This window comes from Eleutherodactylus coqui, chromosome 10, assembly GCF_035609145.1.
Source record: "Eleutherodactylus coqui strain aEleCoq1 chromosome 10, aEleCoq1.hap1, whole genome shotgun sequence".
In the NCBI taxonomy this organism is placed as follows: Eukaryota; Metazoa; Chordata; class Amphibia; order Anura; family Eleutherodactylidae; genus Eleutherodactylus; species Eleutherodactylus coqui.
Genome location: NC_089846.1, coordinates 132350509 through 132378071, shown reverse-complemented (window position 1 = coordinate 132378071; position 27563 = coordinate 132350509). Strand labels below are relative to the sequence as shown.

The 27563-nt window shown below is 47.3% G+C and overlaps 1 protein-coding gene and 1 long non-coding RNA gene across 2 annotated transcripts in view; one reads left to right on the top strand and one right to left on the bottom strand.

The window, feature by feature from the left end:
• Window positions 1-3002: 3002 nt before the first annotated feature.
• The window catches only part of DOCK11 (dedicator of cytokinesis 11), a 240901-nt gene continuing 216340 nt past the window's right edge, over window positions 3003-27563 (top strand). The window contains exon 1 of the mRNA XM_066581860.1: window positions 3003-3181. Coding sequence (XP_066437957.1) covers window positions 3080-3181 — 102 coding nt within the window. The 5' untranslated portion in view covers window positions 3003-3079. The remainder of the gene's footprint in view (window positions 3182-27563) is intronic.
• Window positions 15536-27563, bottom strand: part of LOC136580929 (uncharacterized) — a 44167-nt gene continuing 32139 nt past the window's right edge. The window contains exon 3 of the long non-coding RNA XR_010787031.1: window positions 15536-16644. This is a non-coding gene — a long non-coding RNA (uncharacterized lncRNA). The remainder of the gene's footprint in view (window positions 16645-27563) is intronic.

Below are 27563 nucleotides of genomic sequence, written 5' to 3'. Positions count from 1 at the left end.
TTCTGCCAGTGGATTACGTAATTCCGACCCGCTAATGTGAGCGGAATTGTGTAATCCAATGCATTTAATTGATCTGCGGATTACTGCGGATCAGCCGCATGCGGAATCCGTAATTCCTATCTGGTCGTGTGAGACCGGCCTAAGGTAGATCGCTACCTTTTTATCATATGACCACGGACCGCTCATCAAGGCCACCGGTCACTGCTCCAGACTCTCGGCGACCGTTGGTCGGCAGGAGCAAGGAGATTTTAAATTTTCTGAGCTCCCCGACTCCTGCAAATGTGTCCAGCATCTTGCTGGCAGGCGCATGCGCAGAAGCCAGAATGGAAGATGATTGCGTCGGGGTTCAATTACGGGGGCCTCCGGTAACGTTTCATCTCTTCTTACTGATCGCATCGGTGAGGGGCGATGAAACTTCAACTTTTAAAAAAACTTTTCCATGATCGCCATTATCCATTGGATAACGGCAACCACGTGAACAGTAACCTATACCGCGGGCCCCGTGACATCTCCAGGCGACCTTTGGTCACCAGGAGCAGGGAGATTTTAAATTTCCCGGACAATCCTTGATTTTTGCGCCTGCGTCTGCCATTATGCTGACGGGCGCATGGGCCAAAACCGGGGTAAGATCCGCAGATAAAGATCCCCTTCGGGACAAATCCGGGGACCTTAGTCATGTAATTTACTTGTGAGTCCCTACACTAATATCAATAAAATCGCAGACTGCTAAATGTAGGAGCCACTCACACCCCTTAGGCCGGCTGCACACGGCCGTGACGGGCTCCCCCAGAGACCCCAATACTTACCTGTGGATCCGGCGTCTTCCGTCCCGCATGACGCGCCTGGCGGTGGGCGGGGAAGCGGTTTCACGCTATCTTCCGCTGTGCTAAAGCGGAAGATAGTGTGACGGACGGCTTCCATTGACTGCAATGGAAGCCGTCCGCGCGTACACCCGCGGCAAATAGAGCATGCCGCGGGTGAGGTCGGGTGATTTCACGGTGCGGAATTCTGCGATGGAATTCCACACCGTGAGCATTGCGCTATTAGGTTCAATAGAACCTAATAGCTGTGGGCAACGCGGCAGATTTTCGCCGCGTATTACGCAGAGAAAATCCGTCTGTGGGAAGGAGCCCTTGGTTATATTTAGGGGGGGGGGCGGCTGCTTAGTACTATTCTTGCATATAAAAAGCAAATACAGGATGCCAGGCCACATGATACATGTTGTAGTGCAAGAACAGTACTGAGCAGCCGCCCCCCTCAATATAAGGTAGGTGTGTGAGTGCTTGTTCATCAGTGCCTCCATCGGTGTGGTGGCTCCTTCATCGGGGTGGTGGCTCCTCCATCGGGGTGGTGGCTCCTCCATCGGTGTGGTGGCTCCTCCATCGGGGTGGTGGCTCCTCCATCGGTGTGGTGGCTCCTCCATCGGTGTGGTGGCTCCTCCATCGGGGTGGTGGCTCCTCCATTTGGTTGTCTGCATGTTCGGGATGTGGTGTTAAATAAAAAAACCAAACATAAATCTTGTTATTTGTATAGCGCCAACTTATTCCGCAGCACTTTCAGATAATTTATGTATTACCCCCCCCAAGCAAGCTGGGTTCTCATTTTACCAACCTCAGAAGAATGAAAGGCTTAGTCGACCTGGAGTCAGCTACCTGCACCAAGCGGGGATTGAACTTGCAACCTTCAGGCCATGAGCTTCCTTAGCACTCTGTGCCACACGAGGCTCTAGTGTTTATACCTGCTCTCTTGCATCAGTATATCACTAAGTATATGGCTGCTTTCTGTGATTTTTTTTCCAGTTCTGACAGTGTGTCTATGCAGTAAGCAATGGTTGTAGTGCTTTATCTATGCCGTAAGCTTGGTCCTGGTACTGTATCTATGTGGTTATCCCAGTTTTGATATTATGTCTATGCAGTAAGCAATGGTTTTGGTACTGTATCTATGCGGTAAGCTTGGTCCTGGTACAGTATCTATGTAGTTATCTCAGTTCTGATGCTGTGTCTATGGAGGAAGCTTAGCTTTGGTACCGTATCTATGCGGTATTGGTATTGCATCTACGCAGTAAGCTTGATTCTGGTACAGCATCTATGTAGTTATCTCAGTTCTAATGCTGTGTCTATGGAGGAAGCTTAGCTTTGGTACCGTATCTATGCAGTATTGGTATTGGTATTGCATCTACGCAGTAAGCTTGATTCTGGTACAGCATCTATGTAGTTATCTCAGTTCTGATGCTGTGTCTATGGAGGAAGCTTAGCTTTGGTACCGTATCTATGCAGTATTGGTATTGGTATTGCATCTACGCAGTAAGCTTGGTTCTGGTACAGCATCTATGTAGTAATCTCAATACTATGACTGTATCAATGCAGTAAGCTTGGTTCTAGTATCATATCTCCGTAGTAACCTTGATTCTGACCAAACCAAGTCAAACTTGCCACAGAGTGTATTGGGCACCAGTACTGTCCTGCGGTACTGCATGTGGGCTGGTGCGGACTGTGTGCCAGGGCCGCTTTTTAGTCGAACAGTCGCTCTACAGTTGTTCGTACGCGAACGACTTACTGTAGCGACTATTTCCAGCGCCTCTTCGAGCAATAGTTGTGCCGTGTAAACTCCCTCTACAATGAGATTATCCAAGCATTCAATGCGCTACTTCCCCCCCCCAACCGTGCGGATTCCGATTTTTACAGCGGCCGCGGTTTTGGCAAACTGGTCTGTTGGGAGTGCGCAAGACTTGAGATTGATATAGATTGCCTTCCTGTAAACCAGGAACATCTTGTAAGGAACTGAACTCCTTCTCAAAGTGCCGACAAGACGCGGCAAGAAAGTCTGCGAATGGAATCCCCCTTTCAGCAGGAATCCCCCAAACGTCCTGCAAGGTGTCAGCGCATCCCTCAGCCTCCCAGCATCCTCCCCAGGCCGTGTCCGGCTCTGTCAGCGGCTCAGCCCTTCTCATGATGAGACTCTGAGGAGGAGGAGGAGCAGCAGCGAGGAGTAAGAGGGAGAGCCGAGCCCGGAGTCACACAGCTGCACCCTCACCCGCACGGGGCACCCCGACACTCCGCGGTGCCACCTATCTGCCACCATGGCTGAAGTGAGGAAATTCACCAAGAGGCTCAGCAAGCCCGGGACGGCGGCGGAGCTGCGGCAGAGCGTGTCCGAGGCGGTGAGGAGCTCGGTCATCCTGGTGAGTGCCACCCTACCCCTCCCTCATGCCCACAGCCCTGTGCCCACCGCTGCCCCCACCCATGTGCGCCTCTGACATGAGGAGACGGTTGTACAGGAAGTTTCCACAAGCTGCGGTTATGTATCCGCCCGGGGAACTTCTAATGTTAGTGCCCGGGGGTGCAGGGTGGTGGTGGGCACCTCGGCTGCCCCTCCACAGGGCAGGGGCTCAGCTTTGTTGTAGCTGGTAGCCACACCCTGCTGGCTGAGGAGGAGATGCTGAGGAGCTTCTGGACCAGCTGGGGTCCTGCAGTAGTCGCCGGCTACCAGACCACTTGGCAATTGGGCAACTTGTCCCTCGCCGGCCGGCCGGGCTGCTTCCCTTAGACCTGTGACAGGGCAGAGCTGGGCGCGAAGTGTCGCCATTTAGCGGTTTATATACGCGCGCCGCCGTGACCCAAAACACTTTTTCTTCAAAGTGTCATTTTTGTGACACCCAAATATTTGAGGTGAATTAATGCAGCGCAGAAGGCCGTCGGAAACGTGTGACAGGAAATAGTCGCTGTCTGGTGTCTGAGGCGGCGCTCGCACGCTGCGGGACGGGAGGGGAAATAAAGGCCGGGAGATCTTTGTACTTCATATATGTTTGAGTCACTCCTAGTCGATACAATGTATACTGCTGTGGTAGGGCGATGGCGGCAAACCACGGCCGACCCCAGCCTGCGATGCCAGCCGTACAGAAATTCCGTAAAAATAGGGCCCTGTTTTCCAGCGTCCGTGCAAAAAAAAAAAGTAGATGCGTCGATGGTATTTATCTGGAGGTTCTTGTGCGGGTTATTATGATCGGAATTAGCATCATTTTAGAGCGCCGTAATGTCCCATTCACACGGGCGACTGTTGTCTGAACCACCGCACGGGCGCTGACGGCACCGCTAAGGACGTTAGCAAGCATACCGAGCGTTTAAGCGGGCAGAGAACACCGCTGGATTCTCACTCAGCGCTTCACCTTCTAAGTGAAGCGATGAGCAAGGAGCGTTTACACGCAACGAGAAACCCGCGATCCGGCGCTGGTCTTTATGCTGACAGATAGTCAGAGATAACAAATAGTGAGTGAAGAGTAAACAATGCTTCTGCTTTTATACGGGATTGGCGCTCATTTTCAGTCGTTTGAACGAATTTTGAGCGATAATTGTCCCGTGTAAGCGGCCCTTAGTGATGGTAAAGAGTTCTGATCAGGATGTCCCAGGGGCGCGGATCATTCAGTATGGCTTCCCAATGTGGTAGGAAATAATGTGTGCTGTCTTGTGATTTTTACATAAGTTGTAAAAGCAAAAAAAGAAAAATTCAGCTTGGCAGCGCCAACCCCTGCGCCTATGCTGAGTGCCAGCAGATGGAAGAGAAGTATGTGGGTGCCATGTAACCTGCCTATATCTGCTGAATGGAGGGTGAGGGTCAGCGTGTGTGCCCGCTGCTGCCCAGATGGTGAGAAGGTTTGTCTGTTCACTCATTGTCAAAAACCTCAAACACCTAGAAGTTGTCAGAATGGAATGAGACTTTCTCTGTGATTGTAACAAGAGATCGAATATCAGAGCGAAAGGAGAGTTTATTACGGAAAACTGACCCCCTTGAAGGATTCTAGTACCCTGTTGTACCGCCTCTAGCTTGGATACAAGATGTGATACAGGCGGGCATGGAGGCTCTGGTACCCTGTTGTACCGCCTCTAGCTTGGATACAAGATGTGATACAGGCGGGCATGGAGGTTCTAGTACCCTGTTTGGCTGCCTGTAGCTTGGATACAAGATGAGATACAGTCAGGCATGGAGTCTCTAGTACCCTGTTGTACCGCCTCTAGCTTGGATGCAAGATGTGATACAGACGGGCATGGAGGCTCTAGTACCCTGTTGTACCGCCTCTAGCTTGGATACAAGATGTGATACAGTCTGGCATGGAGGCTCTAGTACCCTGTTGTACCGCCTCTAGCTTGGATACAAGATGTGATACAGGCAGGCATGGAGGCTCTAGTACCCTGTTGTACCGCCTCTAGCTTGGATACAAGATGTGATACAGTCAGGCATGGAGTCTCTAGTACCCTCTTGTACCGCCTCTAGCTTGGATACAAGATATGATACAGGCAGGTATTGAGGCTCTAGTACCCTGTTGTACCGCATCTAGCTTGGATACAAGATGTGATACAGGCAGGCATGGAGGCTCTAGTACCCTGTTGTACCGTCTCTAGCTTGGATACAAGATGTGATACAGTCAGGCATGGAGTCTCTAGTACCCTCTTGTACCGCATCTAGCTTGGATACAAGATGTGATACGGGCCGGCATGGAGGCTCTAGTACCCTGTTGTACCGCCTCTAGCTTGGATACAAGATGTGATACAGTGAGGCATGGAGGCTCTAGTACCCTGTTGTACCGCCTCTAGCTTGGATACAAGATGTGATACAGGCAGGCATGGAGGGTCTAGTACCCTGTTGTACCGCCTCTAGCTTGGATGCCAGATGTGATACGGGTGGGCATGGAGGCTCTAGTACCCTGTTGTACCACCTCTAGCTTGGATGCCAGATGTGATACGGGGGCATGGAGGCTCTAGTACCCTGTTGTACCACCTCTAGCTTGGATACAAGATGTGATACAGGTGGGCATGGAGGCATACAGGTTCTGCTTGGTATCCTGCAGCATATTGCTCCACATTTGCTGTAGCTAAGCCTTTAGATCGTGCATACTCGTAGACTGTTGAAGTTGGCATCCTAGATCATCCCATACATGTTCCATTGGTGATAAATCTGGTGACCGGGCTGCCCACAGAAGTGTGACAATGTTGTGGGGGCTTCCTGTGGACCCCCTTTTGTGTGCGGCCGAGTATTATCCTGCTGCCTCCTTCAAGCCACCATGAGAGGAACACATGTGGTTGCAGGATGTCCTGAACATATCGCTGAGCTGTCATTGTCCGTCGTACCACTACTGGGGGTGACCGACTGTCATATGCTATGGCCCCCCCAGACCATTACACCAGCAGGGGGCAGTGTGCCGCTCCACAGCAAAGGCAGGATTGTAGCATTCACCCCGAGGTCTCCAGGCACAATCATCATCAGTGTACAAACTAAATCGTCGCTGAAGACAACCTGGTTCCACTTGTAGCGTCCAGTTTCATCGTTCACAACACCCCTGCAAATGGAGCTGATGGTGGGTGTCAAAAGCAGTACATGTAACGGGGCACCATGAGACAGAATGTCCTTCAGCCAGGCGCCTGTACATGGTCCCGACAGACACAGGGCTGTAATGATGGTGTCACCCGTCTGTGGATAGCGGACAATGAAACAGTTGGAGCTGCTGGTGCTTGTTAGATGACCAGACAAACCTCTCTACCGGAGGTCTGCTGAGGTGCCCTGAACCCAGTCACCCTGTGTGCCCTCACTCATCCACTGGTCCCAACACCTCCTAACAGTCTGGTCAGAACAGCCCAGGAGGCGGGTAATTCATCTATATTACCATCCAGCTTCTCGCATTCCAATAATGCCCCCTCTCAGACTCTGGTAACGGGGTGAAATCTCTTCTCTACGTCGCAGTGCCATGTCTAGTGGTCCACAAGCTCCACACAAGTGGATAAAGAGGTCCACGACACACCAGGAGCCTCTGAGAGCCTCTTATAGACCAAGAGTGGAAACACTTTTAGGGCGTCCGGTGACAAGACCGTTCATCTGATCACGCAATCTAATTTGCACATCTGCCTAAAATGTAACTGCATGCGGGGTTTTGCAGCTCCTTCTAGGTACTTGATTTCTTTGACAAAAAGTATGTTTAACCCTTTCCAATCCACTGCCTGACGTCTAAAGACATTCTGATTGAAGGCTGTACAGTTCGGATGTTGGAGGACATCTGGCAGGGTATTCTTACTGTAGATTACTGGCCGCTCTGTTGTCGGGGGCCTCTCCACCATGTCCCATACCGCAGTACTGGCTCTAGCCAGCAGATGGCGCCATTGCATAATGGCAGAAAGAGAAAGCTCCCTAGGAAACCCTGAATCCAAAATTGGATTGCAAAAGGGTTAAGGCCTGTTTCTCACGGGCGGCATGTGTGAAAACGTGTTTTTTTTTCTGCAGCTAGGGCTTTCACCGTAGGATTTCCTACTGTCAAAGTTGCATCGCACTGCACAAACACCGTGTTTTCGTACCATGCGATGCAACAGAGAGGAGGGCTCCATAGGGAAACATGGGCTGCAAAACATCGCAAGTCATGGGCATATCGTGAAACCCATGAGGTTTTTGACTCGCAATGTCGCACGCTATAAAACATCGCAAATGTAAAGGAGCCTATAGGAAAGCATTGCCTTCACATACATGTGATTCGTAGCATTGTTGCAATGCGAAAAAAATTGAGCGACTTTGTCGCCCGTGTGAAACACGCCTTAAAAATAGGTCATTTTCTGATATCATATTCCCTTTAAGCCCTAGATGTCTACAAGACTTAGATTTATATCACAGCAGCACATACCCTCCAAAGAAGCAGAATATTCCCCTGCACAGGCCTATCAGTATATGCTGACTTCTTCCCCAGCATCTCCCCAATGACAAACTGCTGCCTGTTTCTGGGTCTGTGAATGATAGCCAAACATGGTGGTCATCATCAAGACTGCGTTAAAAGCTGCCCTGTCTCTACGGTGTCCTTCACATCTGCACCTCGGGCTGCTGCATATTTCTATTGTTTAGCTCTATCTTATGAATGTCTAGTCTAAGGGCATTATCAGGCTGGTGTCAGATGGCCAGAATTTGCTGCATACTGCCTGCAGGAGTCACACACGCAGCGACATTACGTACTTAGTGCATGGCGATTGGCGGCACTCGGCATCTTGGCGTGTATGCTCCTATATAGAACATTCTGCGATTTTTCGTGCATGCGTATTTCCCTATATTCGTGTGACCGGCAACATAGCTGCCTATGGGAGATTGGTACAGCGTATTACATGCGCAAAACCCATGCTTAATACCCTGTGACCATATTCTCATGTGAGCCCCGCCGTACACTGAAGGATAAATACTTATTCCGGTTCTCACTGGATCGTGCGATAATCGCTCCGTGTAATTGCTGACTGAACGGCGGACGATAATTTGTCGTGTAATTTCTGCGGGCATAAAAATCAAACGCCGATCGACCTATTGTAAACTCATCTACAAACCATGGCCTGTGCACTGTGAATGGAGGCGAGGGGCCGGCAGTGAATTCTCGCCCGCCTTTATCCACTGAACGATCCTCACTCCTGTGTGAAAGCATAAGGGCGATTATCGCTGAGGTGCCCGACGGTCGTCCCGTGTAAAAGGACTCTGATAGGCCACAAACAAGATAGGCGAAAAACAATTGGGCATCTAGATAAAAAATGCAGTTCACCATGTCCCTGTTACAAATGGGAAAAAACTAGAAAAGGGAGAAATCACTGCCCCTAGTGGCTATTCCTTCGATAGCAGTATGGTTCGCTGGCTTGGTCACCCACCAAGCGTAGCTCCTGCTTCTTAGCTGGACATTTGGACAATGCCAGACAAAAGAGCACATTAAAGCATTCACGATAAAATGTCGTATTCAAGGGGTTAACGGGTAACTTAACTTTTTAAAAACCCCTGACATGCCATAGTGACATCAGAAGTTTTGATTGGTGGGGGTCCAGGTGCGGAGACCCCTACTGAGTGCTGTGCCCACTCCGTTGTTTCTGCCACTGCTCCATAGAAATGTATGGATTTCGTACACCACTATCAGTGACAGACGAATGTTCAGAGTGCTCAGATGAGCGCTTCTCCCCATTCATTTTAACGATCAGTGGGGGTCTCAGCACACGGACCTTCACCGATCAAAACTTTTGGAATGTCACCATGGAATGCCAGAGGTTTATAAAAAGTTTAGTTACCCTTTAATTCCTAAGTGCTGCGGAATATGTTGGCGCTATATAAATAAAGATTATTATTAATATCGCACCATGCACAGACCTACCTATTGCCAGCAGTAACTCGTGCTATCGAATCTCTTTGAGACCTCTTTCATATGAGCGTATATGGATTCCAATGCATCAGATCACATCGTATTCTCGCGGCATGAAAGTGCCCGACCGGCCAATATAGTGCCGAGCGCTTCCACGCCCGCAAACATAGTTCTGGAACTATCTTTCGGGACGGAATACATCGGCCGCTGCATGGGCTCCCATGGGAGCCAATGACGGCAGCTGGAGAAGGGAGGCGGGAGGGAGTTTAGCAGCGTGACTGCTAAACTCCCTCCCTCTTCTTTCCTCCTCTCTCCTCCCCTCTGGCTGTTTGCAATGGGAGGGGGTGGAATGGGGGTGGTGCTAAGCCCCGCCCCTTCCATTCCTGGCTGCAGATAAGGGGCGGGAGCTTAGCTCCGCCCCTGGTCCCACCCCCTCCCATTGCACACAGCCGGACAGCAGAAGAATAGAGGCCTAACGGCATTGCGGGCTCGGCGTGTATGCGCCAGGGCCCATGCTGTCTGAACGGGCGCACAAACGTTAGATCTATGCGCCCGTTCATGCGTTTTTATGACGCCGGAGGGCGCACGTAAAAACGCCTACAGCCATGTGAAAGAGCCCTGAGATCATCAATCCATGGCAGTATCCACTTTGTCTGCATTGCATCTATAGGACAGAGAGGTATTCCCTAAATGACGGCTTACTGCCCAAGTGCTGCTACTGAGTTTAATCCCGTGTACTAGTCATCTCTGTATGCAATGACTGGAGAATGCAGAATCATAGAGGAAGCAAAGGATCCTGGATCTACATGTGGTAGCAATTGTGCACTTCTAATCAATTACAAAAGTGTTTAGATGGATTAATCCAAATATCAATTCCAGAGCTCCATGATTGTATGCGCACATTATACGTACCCAGGAAGCCTTATTTTGCAATCTATTGCAATAAATGTACTCCTATGGGATCAGATGACATCAGGTGTAAAAGCGATACAAAGTGTCTGCGATACTGCCACGATAAACTGTAACAATGTTGGATTCTTCTGTTTTGTGATCACATAAAACAGAATAACTTCCCCACTTCTTACTCCTATCGTGCCTGGTATATCATATCACATGTGGTATTATATCGTATCACATGAGGTTTTATATCATATCACATGAGGTTTGTCTCTGTGGAGTCCCAGCCTAAATAGGAAGGTTTGCTATCTAGTGGACAGAAAACCTCAGATACGTTCACTTTTTTATGTTTGCCTGATACAAGTATTACTTAGTCACTTATATAACAAGCAGAAAAGGGTCTCAAAAAGAGCATCAGGTGATTATATAACCGGCGCTGTAATACATTGTTTTGATCTTTTAAGGCATAAGAATTATCTTCCCAGCCCTTTGATACTCTCTTCCCGGCCGAGGACACATGACTGTGTTTTCAGTCCATGTGCTGTCTGAATCTACCACTGACTAGACGGTCAGCATACCTACTTATACCGGTAGTAGTCAATGTGCCAAGTCACAGACACACGGATCACATGAACTTTTATGATCCAATTTGTGGATGAGACTCACTTACTCAAGTCAATGGGGGGGGGGGAATGGACAGCAGTCGAATGTCAATATTTCATGACTCCATTGCTGGGAAATGCAGAGAAAAAAATTGGGCCTGATTCAGTTTTCAGTTTCTTTTTCTTTGTGGGTGTGAAAACGGAAGACATACTGAAAGGGTAACTGCACTTTTTACAAACTTTTGACATGAGAGTCCTGCTGCTGAGAACCCTGCTGATTGCTGAAACGAGCGGCCTGCAGCGCTCACTAAAGCACTGCTCCCCTTCAGCTATTCAAAACCTATGGTAGCACTACCCCATAGATGTGTGTGAGAGGTGCTGCAGCCACACTGGCAATGGCTCAAAGCCAGTCAAAAATATAGTGAGCGCCATTAGGACCATCTGATGCAAAAGTATTGGAAGTTTATTGTACAACTCCAGACCGGGACAGATATTTGCAACATTTCAGGCAACGCACTTTATCAAGCTGGTAGAGCAGAGGTAAGGGGACCAAAGTCGCAAGGGGAGCTCACACATGGCAAGAATCGCTGTGTACCTAAAAGTCCCATGCGCACTCCTATACAAGTCCGTGTGAGAGCGCGGGAACGGAACTCTGAAAAGAGACAGATTTTGGTCCAAAACATGGAATTCAGTAGCAGGCACCGCAGGAACCAGGAAGCAGATGAGAATAAAAAATACCGCTAAGTCACCGCTGAAGTAGCTCCAGGCTAAATATTCTGTGCTCCTTTTTATAGGCTGGTTTTACAAAATGTATTACATGAACTATTTGGTTGCTGCGCTGATCATATGACCGGCAATGTGATCACATCATGTAAACACGTCTTGCAGTACTCCACAACCCCTTCTGTTTCACTTCATTGGTGAAGTTATTTCTTTTTCTTGCACTTTCACATAGCTTCTGATAGAATGTAACTTAGTATAACACTATGAGCAACACTTTCAAATATGCTTATTGTAAGAATAAATCCCTCCCCTGGAAGGAGTTGTCGGAATCGAATTAAACTTCGTCTGTGTGATTGTAAGGGTGATATAAGTAAGTGGTTACAATATCTGAGGGAAAGGAGAATTTATTGTGGAAAACTGACTCCTTGAAGAGAGGCTCTAGTCTCCTGTTGTACCGCCTCTAGCTTGGATACAATATGTGATACTGGTGGGCATGGAGGCTCTAGTACCCTGTTGTACCGCCTCCAGCTTGGATACAATATGTGATACAGGTGGGCATGGAGGCTCTAGTACCCTGTTGTACCGCCTCTAGCTTGGATACAATATGTGATACTGGTGGGCATGGAGGCTCTAGTACCCTGTTGTACCGCCTCTAGCTTGGATACAAGATGTGATACGGGCGGGTATGGAGGCTCTAGTACCCTGTTGTACTGCCTCTAGCTTGGATACAATATGTGATACTGGTGGGCATGGAGGCTCTAGTACCCTGTTGTACCACCTCTAGCTTGGATACAATATGTGATACGGGTGGGCATGGAGGCTCTAGTACCCTGTTATACTACCTCTAGCTTGGATACAATATGTGATACGTACGGGCATGGAGGCTCTAGTACCCTGTTATACTACCTCTAGCTTGGATACAATATGTGATACGGGGGGCATGGAGGCTCTAGTACCCTGTTATACCACCTCTAGCTTGTAAGCAAGATGTGATACAGGTGGGCATGGAGGCTCTAGTACCCTGCTGTACCGCCTCTAGCTTGGATACAAGATGTGATACGGGCGGGCATGGAGGCTGTAGTACCCTGTTGTACCGCCTCTAGCTTGGATACAAGATGTGATACAGGCAGGCATGGAGGCTCTAGTACCCTGTTGTACCGCCTCTAGCATGGATATAAGATGTGGTACGGGCAGGCATGGAGGCTTTAGTACCCTGTTGTACTGCCTCTAGCTTGGATACAAGATGTGATACGGGCAGGCATGGAGGCTCTATTAACCTGTTGTACCGCCTCTAGCTTGGATACAAGATGTGATACAGGTGGGCATGGAGGCTCTAGTACCCTGTTGTACCGCCTCTAGCTTGGATACAAGATGTGATACAGGCGGGCATGGAGGCTCTAGTACCCTGTTGCACCGCCTCTAGCTTGGATACAAGATGTCATACAGGCGGGCATGGAGGCTCTAGTACCCTGTTGTCCTGCCTCTAGCTTGGATGCAGGATGGGATACGGGCGTGAATGGAGGCTCTAGTATCCTGTTGTACCACCTCTAGTTTGGATACAAGATGTGATACAGGTGGGCATGGAGGCTCTAGTTTCCTGTTATACCGCCTCTAGCTTGGATACAGGATGTGATACTGGCAAACATGGAGGCATACAGATCCTGGGGTATATCGCTCCACATTTGCTCTAACTGAGCCTCTAGATTTGCAATCTTGTAGACTTACGATGTTGGTGTCCCACTTGGTTTGCATACATGTTATTTTAGTAATAAATCTGGTGACCGGGCAGCCATGGAAGTGTGACAATATTGTGGGGGCTTCCTGTGATCTTCCTGTGCAGGATGTCCTAAACATATAGCTGAGCTGGCCTTGTCCCTCATACCACTACTAGGGGTGACAGACTGTTGTATGCAATGGCCCCCCAGACCATCACACCAGCAGGGGGCAGTGTGCTGCTCCACAGCAAATGCAGGATTGAGATGCTCACCCCAAGGTCTCCGGACATGAACACAGCTGTTGTCAGTACCCAAAGTAACCTGGATTCATCGCTGCAGACAACCCAGTTGCACTCTGTACCAGTCTGGTTTTGGCATTTATGAAAATCACTGTAAACTAAGGTGACGTTGGGTATCAAAGGCAGTACACCTAATGGGCGTTGTGAGACCAAATGTCTAGAAATGGTTCTGACAGACACATGGTACAACCTGTCTCTGCATATAGGACAATGCATCCACTGGTCCCAACACCTCCTAACCGTCGGGTCAGAACGGCCCAGGTGGCAGCAAGTCGTCTATGCGGGCAAACAGCTCGCAATCCAATAGTGCGCCTCTCTCAAACTCTAACTGGGCAAACTCTCTTCTCTGCATTGTAGAGGCGTCTAGTGGTCAACAAGCTCTACAAGCGGAAGAAGAGGTCACTACAGACAAGGAGCCTCCGAGAGCCTCTTATAGGCCAAGGGGGGAACCACTTTTAGGGCCTCCGGTGACAAGACCGTCCATCTAATCACCACAACTCTCATCATTTGCCTGAGATGTAACTGCATGCCGAGTGTTGCAGCAAAACGACAACTTCTAGGGGAAAAATGGTTTTTCACAATGAGTGTATTTGGACATTTTACATAATTAGTGTTACACAGTATGAATGATGTGCAACATGTCAATGTGTACAGTAGTGCTAAATGATGCTATCAAGGGTTGGCCCAACTGTGCAGCCGTTTAGGGCTTATTCACCTTGGTGCTTTTTCTGTGTGAGTACAGTCCAATTTTTAATCGTCCTGGACTCACAAAGTAATAGAACACATTGGCCTCATTTATCTAAGGTGTCTTAATGGAAAACTGTCTTTGTTGCCCACAGCAACCAATCGGAGTGCAGCTTTCATTCTTTATACCACTCTGGTAAAGTGAAAGCTGTGCTGGGATTGGCTGCTATGGGCAGCAAAGACAGTTTTTCTTGTAGATAGTTTTGATACATGAGGCCCATTGATTTCAATGGTTCTATTCAGAGGAACTTTTTTTTGCTTGGAAGGATAGTCTGAGTAAATAGAGGGCAGCAAGAATCGCCCATTCAAGTCAATGGGTGGATGATGTGCGTGTGATCCATTTGTAATGCATGTAACTAGCGGGACCATAAAAAAAGCACAGAATCAGGATATAAAGAGGCTCTAGATATGCGGCATGACGGCACAGTATCTGGCCATTTTCTCTGGGCGGAAGTATTAGCACCAAAAAACTAAAATGCCCAAATTGTGGAGAAAAAGCATCCTATTGCCCTAGTGAAAGATCGGCGCCTTCTCTGAGACCACAACACGATTTTTTGCTGTGGGTTGAGGCATAAATTATATAATTTGGGCCACCTTCTGTTTTTTCTAACGCGCTTAAAAAATGGATAACACTTCAGCGTAAAAGAAGCAAAAACATGAAATTTGTATGAAAAAAATCGGTTCATTTTTCAGTGATTACCATTGCCCGTGTGAATAAGGCCTTACAAGCTGCTGTTTTTCCAGAGCCAGGAGTGACCAGACATTTACAGTTCATCATTCAAGTAAATGGGGTGTATGTAATACAGGATATGGCGGAGCCGCACTGTGGCTAGAGGGGGTCCAGGAGGGCATATGGACAGGACCCTGCACTGCAGCACTGAGCTGAGTACTGCAGTGTAGAGTTGGCAGCACTTCTCTGAAGCCCCTATTTCTGCTGATCTGTGGAGCTTGGCCCTCTGATGATATCACATGGGGAGGATATGCCATTACAGATACAAGATATGCTCATGTATCACAGCCCGCGTGACTGGGAGGCGAGCGACAGACTGTCATCTTTCTTCCTGCTGTTAGGGATTGTTTCATTAATACAATCCCTGTCAGGACGTCTTACAATCACCATCTGCTGGACGCGTGTTTATATTGTGTCTCCCCATGACGCTCGCTTCATCCTTCAAGGCTCTTTTCAATAGTTTTCTATTGAGGAATATTTGATAGTACTTTTATCCTTTTTAGTTACATCGTTGCTCCACACTAAGAACCGCTACAGAATTGCCATTTGTTACTATATGTTCTTACTACTTTCATTCTATTTATTTTACCATATAAGCGTATAATATTTGGCGTCAAGTATTAAAGTTTACGTTTTTTATTGCTGCTTTTATGGTATGCCTAGACTTCACTCTCTTCCATGCCAAAAGCCTTTTCAGTGCACATCCTATAATCAAATATACTTTTTATGTTTGTTACAAGTTACAGGCAATTATTTAGTTTTCTCTTGCCGTTCTTGTAATTACTGTATGGTCATTCATGTGAATGGCCGTCCAGTAATACCACGTTTTTCCTGCAGGGGATGTGTCCGGAGAGATCCGCTTTTCTCCCCGGGCCCCGCATTCTGAAAGGGAATCCAGACTGAAAAAATGACCTAAGAATCATTGGCTTCTAAAATGACAAATCTGGGAGCCAAATAAAATTTTTAGTTGCCAAGTTTAAATACCTATATAACAGTATTCTAATAAAAAAGACTGAGGTTGTCTTCACACGCGTGTATTTTCAGTCCATGGGCTGTCCTGGTTCATAATTGACTAAACACATGCACAACGCAGCGCCATTGGAGTACATGAGGCTAGACCTTCAAGGAAATCCCGTACTTGTTCTTCGAGTGGCGGGATTTCTCCTGCGTGTTTGGAGTTATCGTTCTGTGGATCCCATAAGGAAGAGCGCGAGTGCTGATTGAGGTGGTTTGTGCAATGGGCTGTGCAAATATGCAATTTTATTTTATTTTTTTCTACATGGACTGACGGTCCGCGCTAAAAAGAGAGGTAAAAAATCCCAGCATATCTGATTGTGGTCCGTACCGCAGAATAGGACTGCACAAGGACGGGGTGTCTGTGTTGTCTGATGTGAGTTGCCCCAAGAATCTGAGGCGCAATTTACATTTGACCATCTGAATACGGCTACAGAAACAAGCCACCTGCCATGGAATGTCTGAGCTGCCATAGAAGAGTCCGTGGCACGGCTCTATCCACACACTGGCACCACTGGCAGTATCACAACGTGTGCGCCCAGGTGTCAGATAACGTATAGGCTGTCACCTATGGATCGTACCAGGACACACAGACACCTCATAGTCTTGGTTCGTGTTACCTTTTCACTGCACACACGTATCTAAATGTCACAAAACCAGACCATTCTTCCAAGGTGGCTGAGCATGCTAGGCCTTGTAGTTCCTCAATACTGTTCATATAAGGTTGCATTCACATCTCCGTTGGCGTCAGTTCAGGGTTTCCAGCTCGCTGCTCCGTTTTTGGAGGAAACTGAAACAAAAAAGGAAAAAAAAAAACGGATTCGTTAAGGAAGCAATTGCTACAATAATTCTAAATTAAGGAATCATTAATTCAATGTACTAACATATATCGTCCTGCAGTTATTGTGTAGCACAACTCCATATAGTTCTTGCACAGTCTACAAAGAAATGTGTGTAAGAGCTGCAGGAAATGGTAGGATGAGGTTGTGCGGGGCGCGTCGTCCAGATCCACATGTGATTCCACATTGCCCCGGGACTCATCACTCAGACTATTTCTGTCTGCTAAATACAATTATATTTCATGACCCACAAAAGCATCCTTCCCTGCCGGCACACTGGATCTATGTGCGTCTGTTCAATAATAGCCGTCATTGGATTGTGTGTTTATTACTCTACATGCAGAGCTGCTCTAACCATTGATATTGGTTATATATTCACCAGCTAATTACAATGTATTGTCACGGAGGTCGGGGGCCATTCCTGGTTACATGCTGTTATGCCCGGAGTCGGAGAATCACGCTGGAGATGTAGAGAAGAGGGAGGCTCCTTTCTATATATGTTTTGGGCTTGCCGTGATCTCGCCCTTTTTTGGGTTAAAGTAAAAGAGGAAGTACAAGAAATTACCGGCCTTTCTCCATCATTGCTTGAATCCCCTTTCCATTTACAAACGGTCCATCTTACGTCCTCTAGTAATGCCCACCAGGACATGCAGCCCTTCATTATGGAAACTGCCTAATGTTCAGACCCTTTCCCTCTGGTTTGCCAAAATCAGTGGTGTTATACATATGGAGGACTTGAGGTCTTCTCTTCATGATACTTATGACAGTTTTATAAAACCTGTTATTTTTAATGAAATTTCAACAATCCCAACTATGGTGATCCCCTGCATCGCGCTGCCTGAGCATCCTTATCCCCCCCCCCTTTTTTTTCTTTTCTTGATGTTCTTTCCTTTTGCTTGTTTTCCCCCGACCCCCTTCTTGGTGTTTTTTTACCTTGGAAATTATGGATTGGGTCTGCAGCGAGGGTCCGCACCAACTTGCTACTGTATGTTTGATATTGTCTTTAGGCTTCTTCCACATTGTTTCTGCTGTTGACCATGATCCTAATTTGTATAACCATTTTCATTTTTTTGTGGTGGGGTGTGTGTGGGGTATATTTTGTTAGATTTCAACATCATGCTCTTCCTCTCTAAGGCTCAGTTCACACTGGGCGGATTTGCCGTGGAAATTCCGTCCGGAATTTCGCCGCGGCCGCAAATCCCTCTATGGGAGCACCGGCCACAACGGAAAAGCGAGTGGCCAGGCCGCTTCAAAACCCAAGGCTACGTGCCGGGGGTTTTGAAGCAGGGGATTCCCGGTGGAAATCTTGCGGTTTTTCACTGCGGCCAAACCGCGAGATTTCCACCCAGTCTGAACCTAGCCTAAGGGCTTCTGTCCACAGGCGGGTTGGACCCTGCATGCGGGATTCCTGCAGCGGAGTCCAACCCAATGCACGACCGGTGACCTCAGCGTATCTGTCCAGCGTCTCTTCTCTTTGTTGCGGATGTGCCAGCCTGCGCTCCGGCACACATGCGCAGTACAGAGGACGCGGCACCATCGCTATGGTGATGAAGCGACTCCTTTGGCCATTCTGCAATGATGATTGCATAATGGCCACAGTACGGATGGCTTCCATTGACTTTAATGGAAGCCGTCAGTGCGTAGCCTGCACAAAATCACGACATGCTGCGACTTATTTTCCGCAATCGGAGAATTGCAATCGATTTCTGCTCGTGGGCATGCTATGGGCTGGATTTGCTGCAGAATCCCAATTCGTACTCCGCAATGCAAATCTGTCCGTGGATAGGAGCCATTAATATCCCTAACAAATGATGAATACATTGACAACCGGGCGTTAGGGCGCACTGAAATGGGCAAGTGCGGTTTCGGTCTGAGAAACTTGGACCAATATTGCACTTGCAAACTCAAGAATTTTCCTGGGAGTGCGATGCATTTTGTGAGAAAAACATATCACATCGCTGCCGAAAATCACTTTTCAATAGGAAATCTTATAGAATCACCCAAAAATAGGACATGCAACAATTTTTCAATCTTGCAGTATAGGTGCGAGCGAAAAATCACTCATGTAAATTAACCCATTGATAGCGTAGATGTGAGGCAGTCTATTACAGGGATATTTAGTTACATGTTATAGTTGTCTCCACTTGTATCTTCTAGATGTGTTTATACACTTTGCTTCTATTTATAATTTGACTTTTTTCTGTTATTGCCAGTAGAGTTCCCTATTTTGCAGATATGCACATATTTTGTACTCCTATCACTTCTAACTGTTGCGTCCTATTCGGACGTGCGACATACACAATTAATAATAACCACAACTGTGCGTAACACAACCAAAAAGCACGACCGTACAACGTAAAAATAAACTAAGAGAAATCCTTTCCCTGCAAACCCCTACCCCGGGAGCGAGCCCTGCCTATTCTGGGCCGATCGCTTCCGGCAGGTGCGGACCCACACTTGTACCTAGGCCACTACAAATCCCTACGAGGAAGTCCTGAACACAAAAGGGAACAGTATACGGAAACCAAGCTGTGGTACTTAGCTGTAGCAGCAATCTGCAGCAAGCAAGAGGAGCTCGGCTGTGCTCCTCATCAGGAATCCAGGAGGAAACTGAAATGACCAGCACTGAGGTCAATTCTAGCATAGCTTATATAGGGTAGGGCCACTCAGAGATAGGTGAGGACTGACATCACTCCAACCACCACGCCCCTCAACGCCAGGAAAGGAAGAGCCACTGCTAAAACCTGGTCCGGCCCGAAAGCAAGGCAAAGACCCCAGAACAGCTGAAACAGTACCTCCCCCTCTAGAAGGGGCCTTAGGACCAGGACGACTTGAATTCAAATTGTAAAACTTTTTTACCAGACGATCCGCATGAACATCAATGGTTGGAACCCATCACCTTTCTTCTGGACCAGAACCGCGCCAATGTAGAAGGTACTGCAAAGAATTCCTGATTCGACGAGAGTCCAAAATTCGACTTATCACAAACTACACCTCGCCATCCACTAAAACAGGAGCCGGGAGTGGTGAACCATTCCCAGAATTGATTAATCTTTTGAGCAGAGATTTGTGGAAAACATTGGTAATCTTCATCGCACTGGGGATTTCGAACCGAAAAGCGACCGCATTAATCTTCTGAATTATTTTAAACGGACCCATAAATCGCAGGCCAAGTTTAGCGGACTAATACTTGAGTTTTATATTTTTGGTAGACAACCAAACCAAGTCTCCTACACAGAATACCGCCCTCTCAGAGCGATGACTGTCTACAACTCGCTTGCTCCGCCAGACTGATTGCTGTAAATTTCTCTGGACCTCCGCCCACCCGGCCTCAATAGCAGAACAGAACTCATTTACTCCTGGTACCTCTAAAACCCGCTTGGAAAGGGAACCAAAACATGGGTGAAATCTGTAATTACAAAAGAACGGCAATGTCCCCGTAGCCTCCAGTGATCTATTGTTTAGAGCAAACTCGGCTAGTGGTAAGAACTTCGACCAGTCCTCCTGGTTTTCCGAGACATAACAACGTAAATATTGCTCCAGGTTCTGGTTACATCTCTCCGTCTGCCCGTTGGTCTCAGGATGGTATGCAGAGGAAAACGAGAGCTGAACACCCAAACGAGAGCAGACTATTCGCCAAAAACTGGAAATGAATTGTACCCCACGATCGGAGACTATATTCTCTGGCAATCCATGAAGTCAAACAACTGTGTTACCTTCGGAAGGTGGTAAATCCGTAATGAAGTCCATGGACAAATGAGTCCAAGGTCTCATAGGGATAGGCAAAGGTAATAACTTGCCGGCCGGCTGACTGCTAGGTGACTTGGTTCTGGCACACACCTTACAAGACGAAGCAAAACTGAATGTATCCCGTTGTAAGGACCGCCACCAAAACATTCTAGAGAGCAGCTTATGGGTATTATTAATTCCCGGATGCCCGGCCAATACGGAACTATGAATCTCGGCCAGCACATGTAACCTTAGATGAACTGGAAAAAAAGCTTTCCAACCGGAAGCTTAGACAGGGCTAAATCCTGAGCTTTACGGATTTGCTCCTCTAACTCCAACAACACTGCCGACACCACCACCCCTTCAGACAGGATGGGGAAAGGCAGTTCATCAGAAACTACTGGAAGGAAACTTCTCGAAAGAGCATCTACCTTCACATTCTTCCAACCTGGACGATAAGTAAGTAAAAAGTTGAAACTGGAAAAGAAAAGCGACCAGTGTGCCTGTCTAGGATTAAGTCTCTTAGCTGATTTCGGATATATAAGGTTCTTGTGATCCGTGAAAACCGTCACCTGTGTCGCACCCCTTCTAAAAGATGACGCCACTCCTGAAACGCCCATTTAATCACCCACAGTTTTTTGTCCCCAATATCATAATTTTGTTTCAAAGAAGAAAATTTACAAGAGAAGAACGCACACGGGCGAAGATCTTGCAATGCCACAGTTCCCTGAGACAGAACCGCTCCAACCCCCACCTCCGAAGCATCGACCTTTACACTGTAATTTCCTCCCACTTCTAACCCTGCCAGCCAGTGACCCCAGCTGCATGGAAGAGCTTCAATGGCCGGCTGTGCTCCTCAGCAGGAATCCAGGAGGAAACTGAATTGACCAGCACTGAGGTCAATTCTAGCATAGCTTATATAGGGCAGGGCCACTCAGAGACAGGTGAGGACTGACATCACTCCAACCACCACACCCCTCAGCTCCAGGAAAGGCAGAGACGCTGCTAAAACCTGGTCTGGCCCGAAAGCAAGGCGAAGACCCCAGAACAGCTGCAACGCTAACTACTGTGTTGGTTTCAATTGTTTGTGTATTGAATGGACCTTTGTCTAGGTATTCTACATATTATTTGTATAAGTATAGGAGGGTACACAGAATATGGGACCCTTCACGATTTGCCCAGTTACATTGTGCAGATCTCATCCATAATGCCTGCACTGTAAAATGTTGCAGTATTTCTGCAGCCAAGTCTGCTGCGGGCAGTCTGCAAAATCGCAATTTACCGCGATTTTGTGCGATCGCGATTTTAACATCACAAGTTCCATAGACCCCTGCAGAAAAAAAAACGCTGCGAATTTTGCAATGAATAAAAACTGTAGTAGGTAGTCACCCTTAGGGTTGCCTCACAAAGACGTCCTTTTTAAAATAGAAGTCAACTTAGGCCGGCTTCACACGAGCGTGACGGGCTCCGCTGCAAAATATACCGCAGTGAAGCCCGTCACGGCGCCCGCCAGAGACCCCATACTTACCAGCGGAAGATAGCGTGAAGACGCTTCCCCGCCCACCGCCGTCGCGTCATGTGACACGCCCACCGCGTCACATGACGCGGCCGGCCGTGTCACGTGACGCGCCGGCCGCGTCATATGACGCACGGCGGTAGGCGGGGAAGCATTTTTTCACGCTATCTTCTGCTGGTTACAGCGGGAGATAGCGTGAACGGACGGCTTCCATTGACTGCAATGGAAGCCGTCAGCGCGTACACCCGCGGCAAATAGAGCATGCCGCGGGTGAGAACGGGAGATTTCACGGTGCGTAATTCCGCGGTGCAATTACGCATCGTGAGCATTGTGCTATTAGGTTCAATAGAACCTAATAGCAGGGGGCAACGCAGCGGATTTTTGCCGCGAATTTACGCGGCGTAAATCCGTTCGTGGGAAGGAGGCCTTAATGTTCAGCTTCTGATCTGGCTTCTTTAGTCCCTATGAAGTAGCAGTTGTAGCTGCGGAAGCTGCGTGCAGCCAGTCATTTCCCAAGCAGGAGCTGCAACAGAGAAAAAGTTCAAAGGAAGACCTATCCATGTAATGTTTGGATCTGGCAGGGACTTCTCTGGCGTCCTAACAGCACAAATGGACAGAGGTTGTCCTGATTAGACAACTTTGTTTTACCAACTCAGCCATATTACTTTTTGTAGGAAATAGTCCCTCAGCCACATCAGTAGTTTGCTAGTAGAAATTGTACAAGATGTATTAGTCCCAGTGTCCACGGGTGGATTTGATTTGCGGAACCCACGCGGGAAATTCGCAGATCAAGCCGCCCACAGGGATGCATTAGCGTCCGCAGGACAGTAAAACATGCGGATGTGATTTTTTTTTTCCCCCCCGGCATGCATGTTCTATTTTCCTACAGATCCCGTGCAGGCGGCTTCCATTGAAGTCAATGGAAGCCATCTGATCCGCGGACTGCCCGCAGCTGTCACTCTGGATGGGCCGCGGATCCGCGGGAAAGCAGGAGATTTGAAAAAAAAAGAGCACTGCGCAGGTTTCAGTAAGAAGTATGTCAACCATGGGCACCTATACACTCGTGGATCCTTGCAGGCATTGAATCAATAAGTGTTCAGATATCTTGTTGGGGTCTCTCCATGCCGACATGACTTGTGCAGTCAGTTGCTGTACAGTTTGTGGTGGGTGGCCATGTGACGTAATGCGTCTAACTGTGGTATCCCAGACATGCTCTATGGGGATAAATCTGGGGGCCGCACAGGTCAATCCATGGACAGGACATCTTGCAAGGTGTATCTTGTGATGGCTGCAGTATGTGGACGGGCATTATCTTGTTGGAAGATCCTATTTTGGATGGTGTCATGAAGGATATGACAACAGGGTGTACCGCTGCGTCCAGAAAACTGACAGGCAGCCATTGTGGCTTCAACAACCACTAACTCCATCTCCCTGTCATATCTGATTGCCTTCCAAACCATGGCTCTATGGAATGGACCTGTGTGGCGCTCCAAAATCACAGCAGGGTTGGCCCTTTCTCCAAAACGTCGAAGAATATGTTGACGGTTATCACTTTGCCCCAGACAGAATTGGGACTTGTCACTAAATACAACTGTCCTCCATTTGTGTGTCTAGCAGTACCCCGGGTTAGTTGTCGCTGGCAGTGAAAGCTGCACCAAGGTCCGAGAATTCAACCCAGTTTCAAGCAGTTAGTTTACAATTGTTCACGGGGCGACTCCAACTCCAACCACTGTGCGGCTCTTTGCTGCAGTAGCTCGTCTATCAGCAACTGCCATCCGCACAATTTGGCAGTGTTCATGTGGCGCGGTCCTTCCTCACGGACCTGTGCCAGGTCTGCGAGTACTGCCGCCTTCCTGTGCCCACTGAATAACCACTCTCTACCATGACATTGCACTATGGCCAGTCCTTCAGGAGATTCACAATATGATGCCCCTATTTCTACTATGCCAAAGTCAGGCATTTGGGTGTATGGAGTTCGAACTCTATACCCGGTCACCATCAGTCTGTGGACAAAAAAGGACCTTCTTACATAACGCGCCTTATGACTGATGAACTAAAAGAATGTAGCATTTGCCATAACAAGGGGCTCGTTAATTTGCATACTAAAACACGTGCTAATTTTAATTATTCAATACCCTTCATATCGAGATACTTTGATCCAAGTTTCATAAACTTTCTTCAACTCTCTGTATAACACTTTCATATTGTAACACAGTATATGTATATACTATTGTACCATACACAGCATTGGCGGAAGCACTATATGTCTAGATTTAATATTCAAAGGCAGCGCAGTTTTCCAATTACTTCTAAGGTTTTCCAATTTTTGTTCATTTTCTTTTTAGTTTTTGCAATTCCTTTACAATATTATTTTGTAGATCCCGTCCTTCAGTGGAGGACACTTTCACATGCCTAACCCATACTTCTGCTTTTTACAGGAAATGTAAGTCAGCCCTACTTGTTCAGAGTCACGTTTGTGTTAAGTCACTAAGGAAATTCGCTCATACTGTACCTTCGGAGGCGGTATACCAGTCGACGTTGATGGGGGAGGTTGAGTTCAGTTTTTTTTAACAAGTTGTTCAGATTCTCGCCTATTTTGTAATGGCTGATTCATATGAACAACGTATCAGCAATGTTGGTTTTGTTTCTATGATGTGAAAAGGATATTGCACTCAGAATTTGCAACACGGGGTCAAACAGTCAACCAAAGTTTTTATTTGAAAGTTTTGAAAAGTTTGCGATGTGCAGAGGAAAGGTCCCGATTTGTGGCAAACGGGTTCTTTCATCATGATAACGCACCTCACACAGTGCTGATGAAAGCTGGCATGACACACTTGTCTTACCCTCCGTATCCGCCCGATCGCGCTCCATGCAACTTTTTATTTCTTCGGGTTAAAAGAGTCCTCAAAGGGAAACGTTTTGCTGATGTTGAAGAGGAGAAACAAAAACCGGCACAAGTACTGAACGACATCCGTAACAATGACTTAACCCTTTGCAATCCAATTATGAATTCTGGGTTCCTAGGGGGCTTTCTCTTTCTGTCATTATACAATGGCGCCATCTGTTGGCTAGAGCCAGTACTGCGGTATGGGACATGCTGGAGAGGCCCCCGACAACAGAGCGGCCAGTAATCTACAGAAAGAATACCCTGTTGGATGTCGTCCGACATCGGAGCTGTTCAGCCTTCAATCAGAATGTCTTTAGATGTCAGACAGTGGATTGGAAAGGGTTAAAAAATGATTTGAGCAGTGGAAAAGCATTTGAACAAATGCATTACTTCCAATGGAGAGGACTCGGGAGGAGACTGAAGTTTCAGAATGTACAAACGAATGGATTTTTTAAAATAAATTAATTACTGTTTCTTTTGGGTACCGCCTCCAATATCTTGGTGCGTGTACTCAGTTACAGTGACCTTTTATATTCTAATATTTATTACAAATATGAAAAACACAAATATTCTGGAGGACTCCACAGAAAATAACTACCATAGAACTAAAAGAACAAGTCTTAAAGGGGTTGTTTAAGTTGTACAATTTTAATATAAACAAGCTCTCCATTGGTTAAATCAACAAACCAGCTTGAGGCCCATTTACATGCAATTTTTCTAGCTTAAGCTAACAAATGAACGACTTTTTTGCATACAAATGCTAAGCGTTTACACGTAAAGATTATTAGTTTGAAATCCTTGCCATTTCCCTCTTTAGCTATGTAAACACTGTGTGTGTTGTTTGCTCAGATGGACGTGTGTTTATGCCAAATAATCACCCCTCCCCTGAAGTCATTTGAAAGACTGAACGACTGCCATTTAATCCTAAAGACAAGCGAACGAACTAACGACTATTTTTATGCAGGCCGACACTCAGGGATAAATGACAAGTGAATGAACAGTGTATGATGGCTTCACGTTTACACGTAACAATTACTGCTCAAATATGTTTCTTCTGAATGAATTTTGAGCGATAGTCGTTGTGTATAATTGGGCCATTATACTCCCCTCTCTTGGCTCCCTGCTGTGCCCAGTGCTCCAAGTCTCCCCATGACGTAATGTTTACAGGCTGCAGCAGCCTGTTTATGGGACGTCACAGGCTGCAGCAGCCAATGACAGATTTCATCTTTTGATTGCTGAGCTCTATCGTTGAGAGCCCTAATTTAGACAACCCCTGCAAACACACTACAGGTGCATTCATTTTCAATGGGACTTTGGAGATGGTTGAGCATCAAGCGCTCTGGTATTTTCGTCAGCCCCATTGAAGTTTATAGAGTGCCGAACACGTTTGCTCGGCCAGCGCTCAATTCATTCTGACACCACTGCAGTGGAAAAAATATCCCGACAGTGACAAGAGCAGGGGGACATGGGACCACCTTTTAAAAGGAACAATAGGGGTCTCAGCGGTGAGACCCCCACCAATCAGCGGGTTATCACCTATCCTATGGATAGGGGATAACTAATTCTGGTACAACACCTTTACCTGAACTCAATTCAAACTTATCAGCCTCACCCACAATGCTCTCCACCACCATGCATCGCTTCCTTCCTGTCCATACGCCACCCATCCCACATGCTCTGCTAACACAATCAGCCTCCAGGACTTCTCTAGAGCAGCACCGATCTTCTGGATCACACTACCCCAAAACATCCGGACAATCCCCCAACGCGCAGAACTTGAGACTCGCCTTAAAGATGCACCTCCAAAGCACACCAAATGTCCTGATATAGTCCCCCACAATATGCCCCCTTCACCTCCCTATGGCTTTCCACTTTTGCCTAGCATGTACCCTTCCTGCCCCGCACCTCCTGTACTACCCCCACCCCGTTTGTGTCCTAAAAGACTGTATATCACATGTTATCGTCGCATTGCTGTGTTCCCCTTGCTCCGCTGCCTGCCCCTGTACACTCTGTATCTCCCAGCTCCCTTTGTTTCCAAATACCACATGTAACTTTTGCATTTTCTGTAATTTTCGTATTGTTTGTGTTCCCCATGTGCCTCAAAAGCGCTACGGAATAAGTTGGCGCTATACAAATAAAGATTATTATTATTATCTGTCCCAATGCTGGCCTTTCCTGTTTCCTATGGCTTCAATTGCTGTACAGACCGGAGAGGGATGAGCAGAGTAATCTCATTATCGTTTCAGGAAAAGCCAGTTAATGCCCGCTCTGTTGTACTGCTGGAGGTGTAGATAAGACCAGATATTATATACCACTGTACTGTATACACACATGTAAGGCTTTGTATGCGGCCCTGCTACCATTCCCTGGTCTCTGGGGTAGGGGGCTGTATTCTGATGCTTCCTGCAGACTATAATAGTATATGACATTATATCAGTTTAATCCCATTCTTTTTACTCTAAGCCCACACCCTACTGCACAGTCTATACAGACAATACAGCCTCCCCGCATCCTGAGCTACAGAGCTGAAATCACAAGTCAGTCCTAAAACCAGATAACTCAAGATTTTAGCTCAAAGTCTGACATTTGGCAGCAAGTAAATTGGAACGTTTAGAACTTTAGAAGCCGGTAAACCCGTCACTAGATTCATCCTGTCCGAATGGGGGCCAACATGGACCTGGCACAGGTACCCACATTGCAGCCTTGCATATTTTATTCTAAAACACTATGGCATTTTA